This window comes from Myxine glutinosa, chromosome 13, assembly GCF_964187855.1.
Source record: "Myxine glutinosa chromosome 13, kmMyxGlut1.1, whole genome shotgun sequence".
NCBI classification, from domain to species: Eukaryota; Metazoa; Chordata; class Myxini; order Myxiniformes; family Myxinidae; genus Myxine; species Myxine glutinosa.
This window is the reverse complement of record NC_136273.1, coordinates 23,571,599-23,591,299: the sequence shown is the minus strand read 5'-3', so window position 1 is coordinate 23,591,299 and position 19,701 is coordinate 23,571,599. Positions and strand designations below refer to the sequence as shown.

Sequence of the window (19,701 nt, the reverse complement as noted above, 5' to 3'; positions counted from 1 at the left end):
ACCTGGTGCCACCTGCACCCTTCTCTCCCCAAGCGCATTCGCGCTGATCCACAACACTCACTACTCATACACTGCTCCACACACCTGTCCTTGCACACCTGTGCTCTCACACCTGGTGCCACCTGCACCCTTCTCTCCCCAAGCGCATTCGCGCTGATCCACAACACTCACTACTCATACACTGCTCCACACACCTGTCCAGTTCTCACACAGCATCATCTCATCTAACTACTCCCCTCTGAAACTTGCGCTTCCCAGTCGTCCCTTTAAACTATTGCGCTCCCTCTTCATTATCATCCACACTAAACTACCTGCATCCCCACTACAGGTATCAGTCACTAACTAAACTTAACGTCACCTAATGTCATCTTCGCTAGATCCCTATCAATATCCTAACCCACCCGGGCTAGTTTTCACTGCCATACACCCCATAATCTATTGCGCATTTGCCCCACCATGGGAAGGGTGGCAGGGATGCCACCCTTACCCACCGGGCCCATCGCTCATCAATCCCCCCATCCTCTGGCACTAATAAGCCCCCCCTTACTCAGAGGTACTGGGTCCCGCCTCGGCATCTAAAGCCGAGGCAATCCACGGGGGCGCCTGCTCGCCGGTGTAAGGCCTTATCCGGTCGGCGTGGACGATCCGAGGGAGGGCTCGTGGCCCCATTTTGATCTTAATGACCACGTCACAGATTTGCGACAGGACGACTCCTGGGCCTTGCCAGGGGGAGGTGAGTTTTGGGCACCTTCCCTTCCGTCTCCGGGGATTAAAGAACCAAATCTTCATCTCCGGAGCGTATTGACTCCCCTGGCTCCGGTCGTCGTACCTGCGCTTCATCTTTTCCCCCGCCAGATGGAGTTGGCGGCGGGCGAAGGCATGGACTAGCTCCATGCCTTCCTCTAGGTGACGTGCGTACCCCTCCCTCGGCGGGTTAACCACTGTGTCTGGCACGGGACCGCATAGCAAGTCGGCGGGAGCCCGTAACTCCCGCCCATACATAAGCAACGCTGGACTGCATGCGGTGGCCCCGTGCTGGCTGGTTCGGTAGGCCATGAGCAAATAAGGGAGATGTTCGTCCCAGTCATCCTGACGGGTGGCGGTGAACAGTGCCAGTTGTTGGATTAGAGTTTGGTTGAATCTTTCCACCATCCCGTCAGATTGAGGTCTTAAAGGCGTTGTTCTGGTTTTCCGAATTGACAGGAGACTGCACACATCTTTTAGCAATTTGCTCTCAAAATTTCGTCCCTGGTCGGTGTGCAACTCCTGTGGAATCCCATGCCGGCACACAAATCCTTCCACGAAGGCCTGCGCTACCACCCCTGCTTCTTGGTTGGGGAGGGCGTAGGCCTCCGGCCACTTGGTGAAGTAGTCCATCACAACGAGGATATTACCTAGGCGGGTGCGGGGTAGTGGGCCTAGGATATCCATGGCCACCCGCTCTAGGGGGGCCCCCACCTGGTGTAATTGAAGGGGGGCCCTCATCCTCCGTGCTGGTCCCTTTTTGGCAGTACAGGCGTCGCATCTCCGACACCAGTCCTGTATGTCGCGCCCCATATTCACCCAATAAAACCTCCGGCGTACCTGCGATGTCGTCTTTGTCCTGCCCAAATGGCCGCCGGGGCGGGTACCATGCACCTGTTGCAATATATCGGTCTTAAATTTATTTGGGACTACCACCAGCCAGGAAGTTTTATCAGAGGGAACCTCCACCCACTTGCGATACAAGATGTTATCCTTCAATTCCAGGGTCTGCCACTGAGCCCAATACGCCTTGGTCTGTGCCCCGAGGGGGGTGACCTCTTCCCCCTTAGGTCTTTGCCCCAATTTGACCCAATTGAACACTGGCCCCAGGACAGGATCCTCCTGCTGGGCCGTGCTCCATGCCAAAGTTCCGAATTCCTCATCTGCGGTTAGTGGCAAAATTGGCCCTCTCACCCGGGTTGCCCGGACAACGAGGGTCGGGTCCGAATCGCCCAATTGTTCCCTCTCCTCGTGTCTCGCACAAAATTTGCAGTTTTCCCCCAGACAAGGACGCCGAGAGAGTGCGTCCGCATTACCATGGGCCTTCCCGGCCCTATGGGCCACATCAAAATCGTACTGCTGCAACTTTTCCAACCACCTTGCAATTTGGCCCTCTGGTTCCTTGAACCGAAGGAGCCATTGCAAGGAGGAATGGTCAGTTCTAACCAAAAATTTCCGCCCGTACAAGTACGGGTGGAAATGGTTCATGGCAGCCAGCATAGCCAATAACTCTTTGCGAGTGACGCAATAATTTCGCTCGGGCCTACTTAAGGCCCGACTATAATAACCAATCACTCTCTCCACGCCCTCCTGTGTCTGAGACAAAACTGCGCCCAATCCTTCCTGGCTCGCATCCGTGTCCAGGGTAAATGCCCCGTTGCTAGTGGGGTAAGCTAGAAGGGGTGCGGATGTTAGACACCCCTTCAATTTTTGGAAGGCCTCGTGGCACTCCCGTGTCCAATTAAATCGCGTCCCCTTCTCCGTAAGCCGGTGGAGGGGACGGGCCAACTCCGCAAATTTCGCCACAAAGCACCGGTAGTAGGAGCAGAGTCCCAAAAATCCCCGCACCTCTTTGATGGTACGTGGTGCGGGCCACTCCTCTACCGCTTTAATTTTGTCTGGGTCCGTTTTTACCCCCTCGCAACCGATGACGTGGCCTAAATAGGCCACCTCCTTGGCAAACAAGGTGCACTTGCTCGGGTTCAGCTTCAACCCTGCCTGTCTGAGGCACCCGAACACCTGGTCCAAATTAGCTACTGCCTGGGGGAACGTTTGGGCATGTACCAGGACGTCATCCAGGTACACCAGGCATGATTGCCATGGCATGCCGCCTAGTACATGCTCCATCAATCTTTCAAAGGTGGCGGGGGCGTTACACAAACCAAACGGCATCACAGTAAACTGATACAGTCCCTTACCTGTGGAAAATGCCGTTTTCTCCTTCCCCGCCCTATCCATCTCTACCTGCCAATACCCACTCTTGAGGTCCAAAGTCGAGAACCAATTTGAGCCCGCAACGGCATCGAGGGTGTCATCAATCCTTGGCAGGGGATATGAGTCCTTGAGTGTCACGTTGTTTAGCTGGCGATAGTCCACGCAGAACCGCGTGGTCCCATCCTTCTTTTTGACCAGCACAACAGGTGACATCCAAGGACTTCCCGAGGGCTCGATCACGCCTGCGTCGAGCATTTTTTCAACCTGCTCGTCAGCTTCCGCCCTCTTGCTCCAAGGGAGCCGTCGGGCGGCCTGACGAATAGGCCGGGCCTCACCGGTGTGGATCTGATGTTTCACCAGGCCCGTACGTCCAATATCCTCGGTGGACAGGGAGAAGAGGTCCAAATGGGACCCAACCAGTTTGTGTAAGGCCTCCCTCTGGGTACCTCCCAACTCTACGCTACTACGATTTACCATCTCGCAAATGGGATCGGGCCAATTCCTACTTCTTATTGAAGGCTCCCCCCGGGGTCGGCTCGGCTGGACGTTCTCGCCCCTCACTGTCGCGACTTCCTCCACTGGGGTGCAGCCAGCTACCCTCGTGCCCCTTACTATAGTGCGTGGTTCTGTACTCATATTTATTACTCGGACGGCCACTACCGGTCCGTCCGTTTTTACAAGGGTGCGGCCCACGATTAAACCCGGTATGGACTGCGCTGCCACCGGTTCGACCAGGCTGCAGGACTCCTGCCACGTTGGGCGAGCTGCCCACCGGGCCGGCACTATCGCCTCGGCCCTTGGGGGGATGGTCACGGCCTCGGAAGCCTCCAGCTCCGCTCTCTCGGCCGTGCTCACTCCCCCTAACGGCAGCTCTTCTACTCCCACCTGCAGGATCCCCCGGCACAAGTCGATTTTACAACCGCTGGCAGTCAACAAATCCAACCCTATTAAACATGGGTCGCACACCTCCGCCACCCAAACATCTATCTCCCTCCTTACCGACCCTAACTTGAGGGTCACAGAACCACGCCCTATGATCGGGGCCGTTACCCCGGTAGCAAGTTGCAAACTATAATTTTGCAGGCGCTGGATCTTATCCCAGCCACCTGCGCTCGAATCAAGGACCACAGGGCTGATGATCGTGGCGCTAGCTCCTGTGTCCACTACGGCGTCTACCCCCACGCCGGCAATTTTGCATCTAATTGTCAGGCTACCGGTTCCAATTTGGCCACAATAAATGACCTGTCGCGTCAATGAGGGCTCTCCTCCATCCTCTTCTGCCGAACACCGCCCTACGTGCCCGACACCTTCTAGTTTCCCGGGGTCTGGCGGGGGGATGTCTGGGGTCGGCTAACCCGCTCCCCCCTGGGCGGAGTTGAGGACCTCAACCGCCGGGGATCATCCCGGCGCGTGGCTCGACAGTGCCGTGCCAGGTGACCCAGACGGTTGCAAGTATAGCACCTCACCTGATAAGGTGCTTGCCTCCGGAATTCCAAATTTCCCCCCCTGTAGGTCCGAATTGGATTACCCGCTCGTGGTCCACCGCGGGCCACCTCCGGGGCCGCCTGCCATGGTCCAGGTCCCGCCAGGCGCTGGTCCACCAGCCTCCGGACCATGCCCGCCAGGTCAGGACCCACGTCGGGGGCGGGCCCCCTAAGGGGTCCGCCCTCCATCGGGGGTCCCACCTGGCGGACCGCCATTGCGAGACGCTCGCCCCCCCGGGCCAGGGGCCTCGCTGCTTCCCAACGGGCCGCAGCGTCAGCCGCCTGGCTCAGAGTCTGCGGGCGCCACATGGCGAGCTGTTGCCGGAGCTCAATATCCGGGAGGGCCTGGATAAAATGGTCCAGCGCCAGGCTTTCCCGGGAATCCGCTGCCATGCTAGCATGTGCGATCCCCACTGCGCGGCGAATGTCGTGGGCAAGTTCCCCGATGGCTTCCTGGGGCTTGCGTTTTCGCACCGCGAGCTGAGCTTTAACAAGCTCGCTCTGCTGTTCAATGCCGAATCGATTAATTAGGGCGTCGCGGAGGGCTGGCAGGGTGAGAGCACCCGCTGGTAATGCCGTCAGCACCTCCGCCGCCGCGCCGCGCAATGCGGCCACCAGGTGTACTCCACCTTCGTCCTCACCCCAACCGTTGCCCTTACACACACAGTCAAACTGCGCCAGGTACGCGCGTAGATCACTCTTGCCGTCATACGGCGCGAGTGGGACCTTGTGGGACCACCTCGTATGCGAGTCGTTGCCCGCCTGCCGGACCCCGTGCGTCGCCCCTTGCGGGGTCAGCGCGGGGCCGAACCCCCACAGTACATTACCCCCAAGGGGCTCTCGTGCCTCCCCGGTCCCTCCAACAACTACCCCTGTTGGTGTCGATGCATGGGTCACACCTCCGCAACCCGCTACCCATTCCATACCACCACAACCTTGCTCACCCACACCTCGCACCTCTCGTTCCATACCCTCCGGACCAGCCATACACCTCACTCTTGGCCTCTCACGAACATCCGGGTCTATCTCGACCCCCAAGCTTATTAAATCACCTGGCGCATCATACGCACGACCATATTGGTCACCACTTACACCGGGTCCTCTTTCTCTTCGCTTCTCCTCCATCACCTGCGAATCCCTCATCCGGTTAATGAACACATCATCACGATCCGAACACAGACTTTGGACCAATTCTTTTACCTCCTCTTTTATCTCTTTCTTATCCTCTCTCCGTCGCTTTTTAATTTCGCTCACCCCTTCTTCCACTTCTTCTAATTTCTGCTTCACCTCCTTCATCTCCTCGTGCGCCCCTTTAAGTTCTTCCTCTAACTCCACTTAATTTTTTTCTATGTGCTCCCGCACCTCCCGCTCTTTAACCTCCATCACCTCTACCACTTTGTTCATTTTCCTCGTCAGGTCCTCATGTACCGTCTGACACTCTTTTTTAATTACCCCTACGTCCTTTTTCATCTCCTTCTGTGTCGATTTTAAACCCTCTATTACCGCTGTGTTCTTCTTTACCTGGTCCCCCAACTCCTTTTGTCCCACTGTCAGTTGTTCTACTCCCAGCGTCAACTCCTCTATACCACCTTGCAATTTTACAGTCCCCTTTCTCACCTCCTTCTCCATGCGCTCCTTACAGTGCCTCACCTCCTCGCGCACTCCTCCGACCTCCTCACTCACACCTCTTCTGATCTCTTCTCCCATCACTTGCATCTCCTGCCCAGATGCCACCCTCATCTGCTCCATTTCCTCCCTGTGAGCATCCAGTTTGGTTTCTACCCCCATTCTGACCTCCTCTATCTGCTGCCCCATTTGTTTAACTTCCCTTTCCGCTTGGTCCCTCATGTCCCTCAATTTGCCTTCCATACTGTTTTCTAACCCCTCTAACCCATTTTTCATCCCTTCCATTTGATTCTCCTGAACGGCCATTCTGTTTTCTACCCCCATTAACCCCTCCTGTATTTCCCCTAATCTATTGTCTAATCCCTCTATTCTACTCCCTAACCCCCCGATCTGGGCCCCCATGTCATCCCTCAATTTCTCGCTATTGGACCCCATTTGGCCCTCCAATCGCTCACCCTGAGCATCCATCCGGTTCCCCATTACCCCCATTTGGCCCTCCAATCGCTCACCCTGAGCCCTCATTTGGTTTCCCATTACCCCTAATTGCTCACTCTGAGCCCTCATTTCCTCCCTCATTTTCTCGCTATTCTGGGCCATAAGGGCCTTCATTTGTATGAAAAAAAGGTCCAAATTTACCAGCGGCGCTACTACGGTCGCGGGCGTGGGCACCGTGGCCATGTGCGAGGCGCTATTTCGCGCGTCTGATACCTCGTGCGCGACGACGCTATTTTGCGAATCTGCTACCCTCACTGCTTCGCTCTCCTCTTGTCCCTCAATTTGGTCCTGGATCGACCCTGCCTCACTCTCTTCTACCGGAACCCAGCCGTCTTGGTCTGCCATAGCGCGACTTTCAAAATTCGGGTTTTTATTTTCGTAAAACAAAATCAAATTTCGCCGTTATAATTTCGAGCGCGTGAAACGCGCTCCGGATCGAATCCCACTTCCCGACACCAAATGTTACCCTAATGGTACAATTGGTGTCCCAAAATTTGGGCCTAACAAATTTAGTCCCAGGTCCGAATCCAACTCCTCGACACCAAATGTTACAGACGCGGTTGTGGATGTTAGTTTACCGAGCGGTTTGGTATGACCGCGTCTGCACAGTTTACCCGATTATACTCGAACGTTGGCCGAGTCGCGCTATGCTAAATCAATTAAGGAAAGGACACAACAGCTGGGTTAGATGACACGACACCAGGGGTACAGTTCTCAAGACCTCCGGAGGAGGTTATAATATGGGATATGCGGAACGTTTAGATTACAAGGACAAGAGGGACAGCATAGGAAGGTGGGCACTTAATCACGGCCTTATAGTAGCCCCGACAGACCACAGATAAACAGGACAAAACTGACTCACACAGGGATTGATGGCAAGGAAGGGCAGGTCGTCGATGGTCAGCACAAGGTGCACCTTGGCTCAGGGACAGGATCCACACGGTCCGAAAGATGCAGGGAGGTCTCTCAGCGCTCGGAGGTGGCGACTGGTTCTTCTTCAAGCTGGGGGCGCATCTCTCGTCACGTCCGGTAAGTGGCTGCGTATATCCAGCGGGGAGTGACACGCCCTCGGCTCGTTAGCTCCGCCCCAGATGGAATCGGCCCGCCGCTTCTTATTGGGTGCGGGGGGGGGGGGGTTACCGGGCTCCGCCCTTGACGAGGAGCTGACAGCCAGCCGCTTCGTGGTAACCCCGTAACCTGGAGGTAACCTGGAGCACATGGGCAATGGCGGCTAACCGAGCCGGAGTGAGGACGCACACTCCCCGCGCGCTGTTGTTGTAGTTGTTGTTGTTGTTGTTGTTGTTTCATGAGGAAGATGGGAGGAGGTATGGGGAGGTCCTAAACTCACTACTGGTGCCATACAATCACATTCTGGTGCAACGAAGAGTCAGAATTAATGGAAACGAGTCCTTAACTGACATAGACTAAGAATAACTAGCAAGATGTCCTATAGTTGTCTACGTGAGATGCGGTGAACCTGGGCACGACATTTAATGGGGGAAAAAGGGGAAGGTCGGTTCTACAGAGTGTTGTTTACAGACAATGGGACTAGGGAATGGGGGATTGGGGATAGTTGGGGAGTATTGGGGAAATAGGGGAATATTTACAAGCGGATATGGATGGAGGCCAAATCCCATATCCGCAACAATATATATATATATATATATATATATATATATATATATATATATATATATATATATATATATATATATATATATATATATATATATATATATATGACAGACTGCGTTACGTGTGCAATTGTACAAGCACAAGGCAACAAAATGAGATTCGACAAAAATCAAGGAACTACAATCGGTGGAAAAATTGTACGTATGCAATAATTTTTTGAGTTTTCAAATGTAAACGAGCATTTCAGATTGCCAAAGCAACCTCTGTGTCGGAGTCACTGCAGGTGTCCTGCGGGGATGTCCGGGCGGGTAGTTGCGGCAACATGGGCTGGCCCACACGTGCCATGCGAGAGATCAGCGTTGCCTTGGTGGCGTCTGTATGCTTGTGAAAACAAAACAAAACAAAAACGTGAGTCCCGTGAACAGTCTTGTCCCACAGGTAAAGGTTTATCAAATGTTTAACTCGGTATCTACGTATTATAACACAATGACCGAAATTACCAAAGAAGAAAAGACAAATCCCTTGTACTTTATTATAGGCAACAGCAAGGTAGAGCAGACCTTCCATAGACCATTACTCTTCAATGAGTTTGCAATATCAATTATTTTATTTAAACAACTCAAAAGAAGCACAAATATGTACACTACCTGGTAGGGATAATATCTGAGTGGCTAGGCCGTGAGTGTTACGTTCAAAGCAAAGACGAATGGATGATGCACTGGGTGTGGAGAAGCTTTAAATGTCCAGGCCAGGAGAGGTGCATTGAGGAGCTTCCCAATCCCAAAGCCCCATTTTTAAAAATTTTTTATTTTTTACGTACATATTTGAGGCTCGTGGAAGAGCTAGTACACTGAACAGATTAGAACATAGCAGGATGTAAAACGAACAATAGACGCATGCAAACGGAATAAAAAGTGTGGGGAGGAATGGGAGGCAGGAGAGGCAGGAGAGGATGCATGGGGTGGACAGGATTGGTACAGAAGGAAACTCAAGAGGGAAAACTGGAAATTTGGAAAGAGGAGGGATTGTGGGGTGGGGAGAGAAGTTAATGAGGGTAGAAAAGATCATGATTTTGAATTGGGGACAATCTGAGATGGTGGTGAACAGCTGTCTTGAAGACCTGGAGGAATGAATGAGATTGAAGAGGATGAGGAAGTTGGTTCCAAAGGCGGGAAAAAATAGGATCGAATAAGTGGAGATGAGCAGTGATCCTGGATTTAGGTACTTTAACCAGAAGTGGGTTGATGGTGGATCCTGAGAGCCCTGCAGAAACCTGGGAATGGACGTACCATGGAAAGAGCAAAGGGTGCAAGACCAGAAAGGAAGTAGTAGAAGACAGAGAAACCACCAACCTGTCTGTGATGGGAAAGTGATGGAATTGTGTTTGATCATTTATCAGTGGGTTTGAAAATCCCAATCCAAAAATCCCATTTATCCTTGTATTCAAAAATCCGAATCCTACAATAGCAGCTATCCTTGTTTTTGAAAATCCCACTCCCAAAATCCCATCTATGTTTGAATTTGAAAATCCCAATCCCAAAATCCCATCTACAGACTTGGCATTTAATATGGAATATTTTTTTTTTCTTGACTTGGGTTTACTTTCTTAACTCAGTGTATCAATCTGGTGAGTTTCTTTTACACTTTGGTGATTTATTTGTTAAAAGAACCATGTCACTGATTGTCTGTCGCAGCAAGAAGTCAACAAAAGGATTATATCACAGGTGGCGTGGGAAAATGTACGGACAGGTGCATTTGATGATTGGCTTCACAGTCGGATATACAAGGGTTGTTGCATTCTGTATTAGTGGAAAACAACTGCTGCACATCTCCAAAAGCTATTGCCGCTTCCTCTGGAGATGGTCCGTCAACTCGACAATGCTGTTTGTCATGGAGTGGTGGCTTTACGAAATTACGGCATGAAACAGCGTGCTATTGCTCGGCAGTATGGCATCACTCAAGGTCAGGTGTCAAAGATCCTGAAACGAAATGCTCAGAGGGGTGTCCCTACTCCAATACCGAGGCCAGGACGTCCCCGCAGAACCACAAGGAGGGATGATCGCCAGCTGCACCGGTTAGTCCGCAATGGCCGTATAATAACCACCTTTAGAGGCCATCTTTCCCCGCAAAGCGGGGGTTGGCCTTTTTCGGGAACCATGGTTGTTGTTGTTTTTTTGGTCCCCTTTTTGAAGCAATGTTTTACGGCCGGATGCCCTTCCTGACGCCAACCCTTTTTGCCACCTTTAACGACAAACAGGGAATTACCAGTGAACTGGTACTCAATTAGCCGACCTCGGAAGGATGACAGGCTGAGTCAACCCCCCTGGCGTTAATTCAGCGATCGACCGGGATTCGAACCCAGGATCCTAGGATCCTAAGCCGGCACCCTAGCCGCTAGCCCAACACCAGTTGGCCGTATCAAGTTGGCCAGTAGCAATGGCCGTATCAAGTCAGCTAATCGGCTTAGGGCTGAGTGGCAGCAACTGACAAATGTGCCTGTATCCAGAAGGCCAGTCAACCAACGACTGGTTCAAGCAGGCTATCGTGCCAGGTGTCCCCTGAGAAAGCCACGCCTGACCAGATAACACCACCAGCGCCGATTGCAGTGGGCCAGAGAGCACCGTAAATGGCAGCCAGGACACTGGAATCACGTGATCTTCAGCGACGAGTCTAGATTTCTGGTCTATCGTCAAGATGGCCACGTCCGAGTGCGCAGACAAGTGCATGAAGCCTACAACAAAGATTGTATAGTGCCAAGAGTCCAAGCTGGAGGTGGTGGGGTGACCGTTTGGGCTGCTTTTCATGCAGGGGGCAAAACTGACCTGGTTGTTCTGAATGGAAACCTGAACCAGTTCAAGTACAGGGCCATTCTGGAAGAAATATTGCTTCCATTTGCTCGTGCAGCCTTTCGAGGAAACTTTGTCTTCCAAGATGACAATGCACGGCCTCATCGTGCTCGCATGATCCAACACTTTCTTGCTGACCGTGGTGTGGAGCATATGGAGTGGCCTGCCATGTCCCCGGATATGAATCCGATAGAGAACTTGTGGGCAGAATTAACGCGTCAAATCGACAACTTGGACCAGCAGCCTGCCTCTGTGCGTGAATTGCAGCAGGCTATTGTCACTGCATGGCAAGCGATTCCTGTCCAAACCTTGGCAAATCTCGTGAACAGCATGCCTCGACGTGTACGTGCTCTCCTGAATGCTCGTGGGGGTTACACGAAGTACTGAACTGTAATTTTACTGTCCGTAATCAGAGTCGTAATTTAACTTTTGTTTTTGTTAAAAAAAATTTGGCTAATGTGTAAAATAAAGAGATACTTCTGGAAAACGTACAGAAGTTTAACACAGTACTGTCCATGAATTGAGTTCGATATCAGTTTACATCACTTTCAAGGATCAATTTATTTGTTTCGAAATGTCAAATGTGGTTTTTGTTTCTTTTAAAGGTCACATTAACAAAATCTAGAATCATTTCAACATAATTCCAATGAACTTTTGGTTCTAAGACATCTTGAAAAGTAAGTTCACCCCCACAAAAAAAATATTCCATATTAAATGCCAAGTCTGTATGTTTGAATTTGAAAATCCCAATCCCAAAATCCCATTTATTCTTGGGTTTGAAAATCCCATTTTCTCTATCTATTCTTTCCTTCTGCACATCCGTCTGATCAGACCCGTTTTGGTGGTGTTGTTTAAAAGTGTCACAAATGTTGAGTATTCATTTTAACATTTTGTGAATTAGGATTTAAAATTGCCACAAAAATAAAAACCTTGGTTTGGGTTTTTCCATCAAGATCTTGTTTCCATCACGAGTTTCCTGTATTGCAACTCATGGGTCCAGATTTTTTTGTCAGTAAAACGGGATTTTGCTACAAAAGGGACAAATTACCTTTTGACGAATTGAAGGATGACCATGAGAATGTGAAGGCCTCAGAGCTGGTGACAAAAGAATAAAAAACCACCTTTAGAGGCCATTTTTCCCCGCAGGCGGGGGTTGGCCTTTTTCGGGAACCGTGGTAGTTGTTGTTTTTCGGTCCCCTTTTTGAAGCAATGTTTTACGGCCGGATGCCCTTCCTGACGCCAACCCTTTTTGCCGCCTTTAACGACAAGCAGGGAATTACCAGTGAACTGGTACTCAATTAGCCGACCTCGGAAGGATGACAGGCTGAGTCAACCCCCCTGGCGTTAATTCAGCGATCGACCGGGTTTCGAACCCAGGATCCTAGGATCCTAAGCTGACACCCTAGCCGCTGGTGACAAAAGAATGAACAAATCAAATGAGCGAGTTATTTTGTGAGCCAAACCATGGTGGTCAACGTACCTTGAGCTGCTCACTGAGGGATTGCGAACGCGAACGTACACTGTCATCCGACCTGCAGGAACAACACAAAAGATAAGAGACCTCCACACCAAGTTCACGTGATGATCAATGACAGTTGCAAGCTTGGGCACCGGGGTTTCCGAGGAATGACTGTACAGGAAGTCCCACCCTGGTGTACTCGGCCCTGTCATTGGTGGAACCAGCAGACTCTCAGTCTGCTGCTCAAAGGTCGTTGGCACAGGGGATGGCGTGGCCGACTCCAGGGAGCTGGTACTCTGCTTGTCAGAAGAACCATTTTTCCTTGATCGGCACTATGGGTAGGAGAGAGGAATTGATGAACTATTTTTAAAAGAGGGTAAAGGAGGGTAGTGGGGATACATGCAGGTCTATGCTTCCCAAACTGGTTTATTCCTTTGGCTGCAGGTAGTTTTCAGCACATTATGCTTGGCAGAAGAGGGTGTGATTGTGCAACTCTGACAAAGACGTGCGAGAATAAAAGGATGCCGGTGATGCTTGTAATACCCGTTTGATAAGGATATTGTAGGCAAGGTTTGCATTGGGTGGCACGTGGCCTGCAAGGCCCTGCGCTCCGTAACCAAGGCTCGAAGGTACCAGAACCAGGCGCTGACCATGCTTTCTCATTCCCAGAACACCCTTGTCCCAGCCCTGCATACCACGGCACATCACTGTAATAACACGGCATGCACTGTGCCATGACACTGTACACTATTTACACTACGCTGACCTTCAACACTTTTCCTTTTCCCAAGTGAAAGCGGAATCCTTTCTCCTTGTCCGAGTTCCCATCAAAAACCTAACAAACCAGAAAAAAAAATACACATTACAGAATGCACATCTTGGGTCCGACAACCTCCTGTCTGATATAAATGGAACAGAATATCCAGCTGTAAACATTTTGACTTAAATGATAGTACACTCTTTCTTTTTTCTCCTTCCTCCTCATCCTTCACCATTTCCCCTTTTATAATTTTATCAGTGAACATAACATCTTTAGCACGGAATTCTGGGGGAAAAAATTCAGGCTTCAATCCACCATCTTCTTTCCACATCCTGTTTGCAATGCTAACAGAGCAGGTGACACAGAGGAGTAAACTGCTGGAACCAAACTGCATTGTAATAACCAACAACTCTGGCATTACATTTTATCTGTTCCCAACCAATCCTGAAAGTTGTATATGACGCTCGCACTAAAGGGGAGAGTGGGGAAAGAATGGGGAGGATGTTGAGAGGGAGATAGCAGAAAGAGTGGGGCAAGTAGCAAAAAACGGTGGGGGAAGGGTGGCAGAATGCACATCATATAGGGATAAGATGGGAAGATGTTTAAAATTCTTCAATTTCTTGATAAATCCTTACTTTTCCCAGTTTTCCATTACCCAGCAGCCAGCCAGTGAACTCCACCTCAACAGTGTCACCCTCTTCAATCGTGGGCCCTTCCCCTTGAGCGAGATCCTGTGTCATTGGTTGGTTCATTTCCTGGTAGGAACTGAACCAGCGTGCTAAACAAACCTACAAAGAGAGCAACGAAGACCCAACATAGTGGGTCAATGAGAATGAAGCAACCCTTTTATCAATAGGATCTCTAAATTTTACAAAAACATTTCAAAAGTACAGATGATAAGGTTGCCTCCAACATAATGCAAACATTTGTAAATTTATATGCATACACCTTTCATTTTTTGTTACCCACTACCAGAGACCAGATGCCACACCTGTGTAACAAATTCACAAACAGCTGTGTGTGACGGGAACAGAAGAGACCATGGTTGCCGATTATCGTCATGGAAACTGCAGTAGTGGTCCTTCTGCACCTGCAGCCACAGGCCAATGGCTAGGATTAGGGCAAGGATCAGAAAGATGGTCCAAACTCGTCTCGGCATGTTAATAAAGAGGGAAAAAAATAATGGAAAAGCAAGGAGACATGATCGATAACAGGTGGATTACACAGCGAAGGGCAACAAAAGAGGACCAATGAGAGGTTACCATGGTACAGGTGGAAAGAGAAGGGGGATATATAAAGGCAGATGCTTAAAGAGTGGGATTGGGCGGGGGTAAGCATACTGCAAGAGTAAAATCCGGATGAATGTGAGCCATGGTAATTGGTCGCTGCTGCGTCACGTACAACCACAGCTTGTACTGTCCCATGCAAGCGGGAAGGAGGAACAAAACAAAACGTTTTAAAAGTGGGACAAAAAACAAGACCAAGGCCGACGTTGCTCGGCAACTGTTTCATATTTGTACACACATATATGTAGCAAATCTTGTCCAGTACAAGAGAGTTCAAATAAATTGATTGATTGTGAGAATGAGATGAATGTGAGATGTGAGAATGTGTGAATGTGAGAATGAGAATGAATTGTGTGAGAAGTGTTGTGATTTATGGGAGCGAGACATGGGTAATGAACGTAGAGCAGCAACGAAGGCTGGAAAGGGTGGAAATGCGAATGGTTCGGTGGATGTGTGGAGTGTCGTTGAGAGAGAGGAAGACAAATGATGAATTGCGAAAGAGGATGGGAATAGAGCCTGTGATTGATGCTGTGAAGAGGAACAGGTTGAGATGGTTTGGTCATGTGTTGAGGAAGGATGAAAGTGACTGGTTGAGAAGAGTGATGGAAATGAATGTAGAAGGAAGTAGAGGACGGGGAAGACCGAGAAAGACTTGGCTGAAGATGGTGGAAGAAGAAATGCGTGCAAGGGGGTTAACAAGGGGAGATGCAGAAAATAGGGCAAAATGGAGAAGATTGTCATGGGGACCGCAAGGCTAACCCCCGCTCTAGCAGGGAAAATGGCCTTTAAAATGCATGTTGTTGTGTTGTGTTCGTTGTGAGAATATCCAATTCAGCCACACATCTCCATCAAAAGGTTTCATGTAGGCCACGGTCTACGGCTCACCTCTCGTATCGAGAAGTTTCCAACGACCGCAGCGCCGAGACGCCCTTGTGCATTGTACTGTCCGTTTACACTAAGCAGACAACACAAAGTAAAGTATAATGCAAACAAGCATTAATTGTGAAATGCTGCGCATAATCCTTATTACGATGACGAGGAAAGAACAAACACCTCACGGGAGGGGGAACTCCATCCATTGCTAATCAATCCGTGGAAATGATCCAAAGCCCTGGCCTTTCTCAAAAATGCAATCCAATCTCACACACTCTGTTCAGAGTGGATCCAAAATCCTACTCTGAGCAGCTACAGGACATCAAATAAAACAGCGAGGCCTCCAGTGATGCCACCAGACAAAGAATTGCTGTATTGTTTGGTGAGGTCTTTTCTTGGAAAATCTCAAGTGAATTCAACATGCAACTATCATTCTTATCTGAGTATTTGACACCGATGGTTCGGAAATTTTTAGAGGCAAGCCTTCCACTTATAATCAAAAACTATTGGGATTTATCTTGTATTTTCAATAAAAATCAAAAATGAAATGCACAAAGGGGTCTTGATTTTTGGGCTGGCAGGATGGCCTTGAGGTACACACACTCACCTCTAAGCTGTCTAGCCTGGGTTCAAATCCCAACCTGGCTATAAACTCTCACCCTGGTATTTCACAGGCAGAGCCATTCATCAGTGTGTGTACCACCCCTCGGATGGACGTTAAACTAGGAGCCCCATCTGCCAGCATTCATCAGTGGACATTAAAGATCGTATGGTGGCCTTCGCAAAGAGTAGGCGAGCTATCGCCGACACCATGGCCAAAAATACCACATTTCTGCCCCAACTTCACGTTCCCCGTCCCAAGGGAACGAAGTGTGAAAGGGTCAAACCCACTCCCAGGGGGGGGGGGGGGTGAGGGTCGCTATTGTCGCTTGAGAATCAGACATTTTTATTATCCTCCTCCTCCTGCTCCTGCCCCCACCACATCCCCCAAAAACCATGTGGGTTCGTTCAGCGACTAGAGCAACTTCCTGTTCAGGCTGGAGTTCCCCAAGGCAGTGTTCTGGGCCCTGTGCTTTTTCTGGTCTTCATCAATGATCTCTCTGACTCTCTTGAAAATCCTCTCTATCTCTTTGCTGATGACTCCACTCTCTGTCGCTCCATTCTTCATCCCTCAGATCGGCAGTCTGCAGCCTCCTCACTCTCTGCAGACCTGGACAAAATCACAGACTGGGCAAACAAGTGGAACATGTCTTTCAATCCTGACAAATCTCACACTCTTACGATGTCTCTCCGAAAAGACCGACTGGACAACCCTCCCATCCACTTTCTGAATAATCCTCTCCAAGAAGTTCTGTCACTCAAGCTTTTGGGTCTCACTATCTGCCATGATCTCTCCTGGGAAAACCACATTTCAAATCTGGCCTCCAAAGCCAGTCGCCGACTGGGCATCCTCCGTCGTGCGAAGTCCTTCCTTAGCACACCTGAGCTCCTCACCACATACAAGGATTTCATCCGCAGCTCAATGGAATACTGCTCTCCCCTCTGGGCTGGTGCTCCTGCCTCACACCTAGCTCGTCTTCACGCTGTTGAAACCAAAGCGTTCAGAATCATTGGAATCTCCCGCGATGACGCTATCTCCGATGGCCTTTCACTTACTCACCACAGGCAGGTTGGTGGTCTTTCCGTCTTCTACCGACTCCTCTCTGGCCCTGCTGCCCCAGCTCTCTCTGGGCTCTGTCCCCCAAATATTCCTGCAGGTCGCACAAGATTTGCCTGCAACCCTCTTATGGTTAAACTGCCAAAATCAAGACTCTCTGCTCACCTTCACTCCTTCATTCCTCTTTTCTCCCGCCTCTGGAACAAACTCCCTCACTCTTTTCAATCCCACTCCTCCCTCCAGGTCTTTAAAACGGCTGTTCACCACCATCTCTTATCTTCCCCAATCCAAAACCTTGATCTTTTCTACCCCCGCTAATTTCCCCCCCAATCCACTTTTTTGAGGTGACTTTTGTCTTCTTTCCTGGAAGTCCTTGGTGTCCTTGCGTTTTATACCTATCCTGCCTCCCCCCAGACCCTCTGCCTCCCACACATCTCCCGATGTCCCTGCCCTCAAATGTTGTGTTTGTGTGCTTCCTCCCCTTCTCTCCCCATCTTGTCAACCGCTCCCATTTTTATATACTTTGTTTACTTGTTTGTTTGATTTGTTTGTTTGATAAATGTTAGCTCTTTCACGAGCCTCGACTCTGTATACAAAAAAAAAAAAAATTGCATTCAAACTTTCAGATCACATCATTCCCAATGAGCAAACTGGGATTTCCAGGCATTTCAAACGCACAAGAGAAATGCATGGACCGGGACAGCATGCAACACGTTGCTAGAAGCTGCTGCTGGCTTCGCAGCACTCTTGCTGCCTTCCTTATAGTCGCCTTCAGGCTTGAGATCTTGTTGCCCGAGCGCTGGACCAGTTCTGCTGGTATCTTTACCTGCGGACGGACAACAATCTATTTACCCTTTCTGTACAGTTCGAATATCGAGCACTTTGTATTCAGCGCATATAAAAAGGAAGCAATTGAACGGTGCATGTCCCCCGCAAGTATTTCCTAGCTCACCCGCTTTGGGCTGCTTTGGTGCTTGGAAACGAAATGTCTCGCCTGCATTTTGTCCAACGACTGCGTCCGACTCAAACAGAGATGAAAGTCGGGATCTACAAACGCAAGGGCAGGACAGATATACCTGCACAAACCATGAATATATATGATGATAATAATAAATAAAAAAAAGACATTTGTCTTCATGTCATTTCACCCCCTCCTCTCCCTCCTTCCCCCCAATTCCAGTCACAATATTTTATTCTCTCTCTTTTACACCTACCTCTTCACCCTTCTCCATTTCTCCTTTTATAATTTTATCAGTGGTTCTATCACTTATTGACATCAGAACATCTTTACCGCAAGGAATTCTGGGGAAATAATTCGGCCTTCGATCCGCCATCTTGTTTCCACATCCTGTTTGCAAAACTAAGAGCAGGTGGCATAGAGAGACTCGAGTAAACTGCTGCGAACCAAACTGCATTGTAATAACCAAGAGAATTCCGTCATCACATTTTATTTGTTCCCAACAAACCCTAAAAAGTTTTACATCATACTAGTACCTTCGTTTTACCACAAAATGTTTTTGAGGTAAGCACGTAGTGACGTCATTCGTCTGGATTCGATACAACCCTCCCTACGACACCAAGTACGTGTACGTAATAAAAAGATGGGCACATAAATTTTCTTTTTTTGAAAATAACGATGAATTACCTTGTATTATAAGTAACGTAAATTAAAGCGTTAGAGCTTTAAGGAAGTTGGAGACTGGAGAAGTATTATATTAAGAAGAAGAAGAAGCGGATATATTAAGTGCTGCACACACATTGCGTATCTGGACAATTATCCGGTACAACACAAATCAATGTTTAGTCAATGATTGAAAAGTTCAGGTAAACACCGTGGTGAGAATAAAAAGGTGTGAATTGCTCACCCACTCGCGGGCAATTTAAAGTCCGCAAAGTCATCTTCATCATCACCGGCGACTCCGAACATAGATGAGGTTATTAATCAAACCACAATTATAACATCACCTCTTCACTACACATACAGTCTAGGGCGCTAGGCACACTGGGCCAAACTGCAATCACGAGCAATGCAGCTGATGCCGTAAAACCGTCAGCTTTGCGACCCGCGCTGATACGTACGCTGGTGCCGTAAAACAGCGCCGCTTTACGACTCGAGCTCACATTCGCTTCCGCAAATAGGAGGGGAGGGGAGCATCATTTCTCGTTCGTTTTTCTATCATGATGATTCGTCGGATGGAATTCCTTTACCTAATGTGACTCATTCCCGTTTCTTAGATTTCATCCTCCGAGATGCTGTTCTGTTTCGCCACAAAAATGCTAGAATAAATATGGAGGATCAATGAGGCCCTTGAAGTGAAGCCAGCGGAAGTGGTCAGGCGGCCATATTGGCATGCCGATCATTTTGTAAACAAACTACAGGCAAAGTGGAAACTGCTCTCGAGGATCTTTTTCATATGTACCGGAGGAGATCCTTCCCGTTATTTGTAAACAGGAAGCTGCCTGCCGAAACTGTCAGTGTATTATTTGCTATGTGTTAGATTAGGAAACTTATTTATCATAAGAACCCGTGTTTTGTAGAATTATTTTTTCTGTTGTTGTTTTGAGGTTGTTTTGACACGGTATTAAATTTTTTAATTATACAAACCGGAAGCTGTATGCTGA

At 49.3% G+C, this 19,701-nt stretch overlaps 1 protein-coding gene across 1 annotated transcript in view; it reads right to left on the bottom strand.

Moving 5' to 3' along the window:
- FKBP15 (FKBP prolyl isomerase family member 15) overlaps positions 1 to 19,158 on the bottom strand; it is a 43,986-nt gene extending 24,828 nt beyond the window's left edge. The window contains exons 1-12 of the mRNA XM_068133983.2: positions 18,945 to 19,158; positions 18,032 to 18,126; positions 17,758 to 17,905; positions 15,435 to 15,504; positions 14,604 to 14,678; positions 14,255 to 14,353; positions 13,899 to 14,051; positions 13,270 to 13,338; positions 13,047 to 13,190; positions 12,693 to 12,835; positions 12,525 to 12,576; positions 8,460 to 8,579 (exon numbers count right to left, since the gene is read on the bottom strand). Of these exons, the coding sequence (XP_067990084.2) occupies positions 8,460 to 8,579; positions 12,525 to 12,576; positions 12,693 to 12,835; positions 13,047 to 13,190; positions 13,270 to 13,338; positions 13,899 to 14,051; positions 14,255 to 14,353; positions 14,604 to 14,678; positions 15,435 to 15,504; positions 17,758 to 17,905; positions 18,032 to 18,126; positions 18,945 to 19,006 (1,230 nt within the window). The 5' untranslated portion in view covers positions 19,007 to 19,158. The remainder of the gene's footprint in view (positions 1 to 8,459; positions 8,580 to 12,524; positions 12,577 to 12,692; positions 12,836 to 13,046; positions 13,191 to 13,269; positions 13,339 to 13,898; positions 14,052 to 14,254; positions 14,354 to 14,603; positions 14,679 to 15,434; positions 15,505 to 17,757; positions 17,906 to 18,031; positions 18,127 to 18,944) is intronic.
- Positions 19,159 to 19,701: the final 543 nt, after the last annotated feature.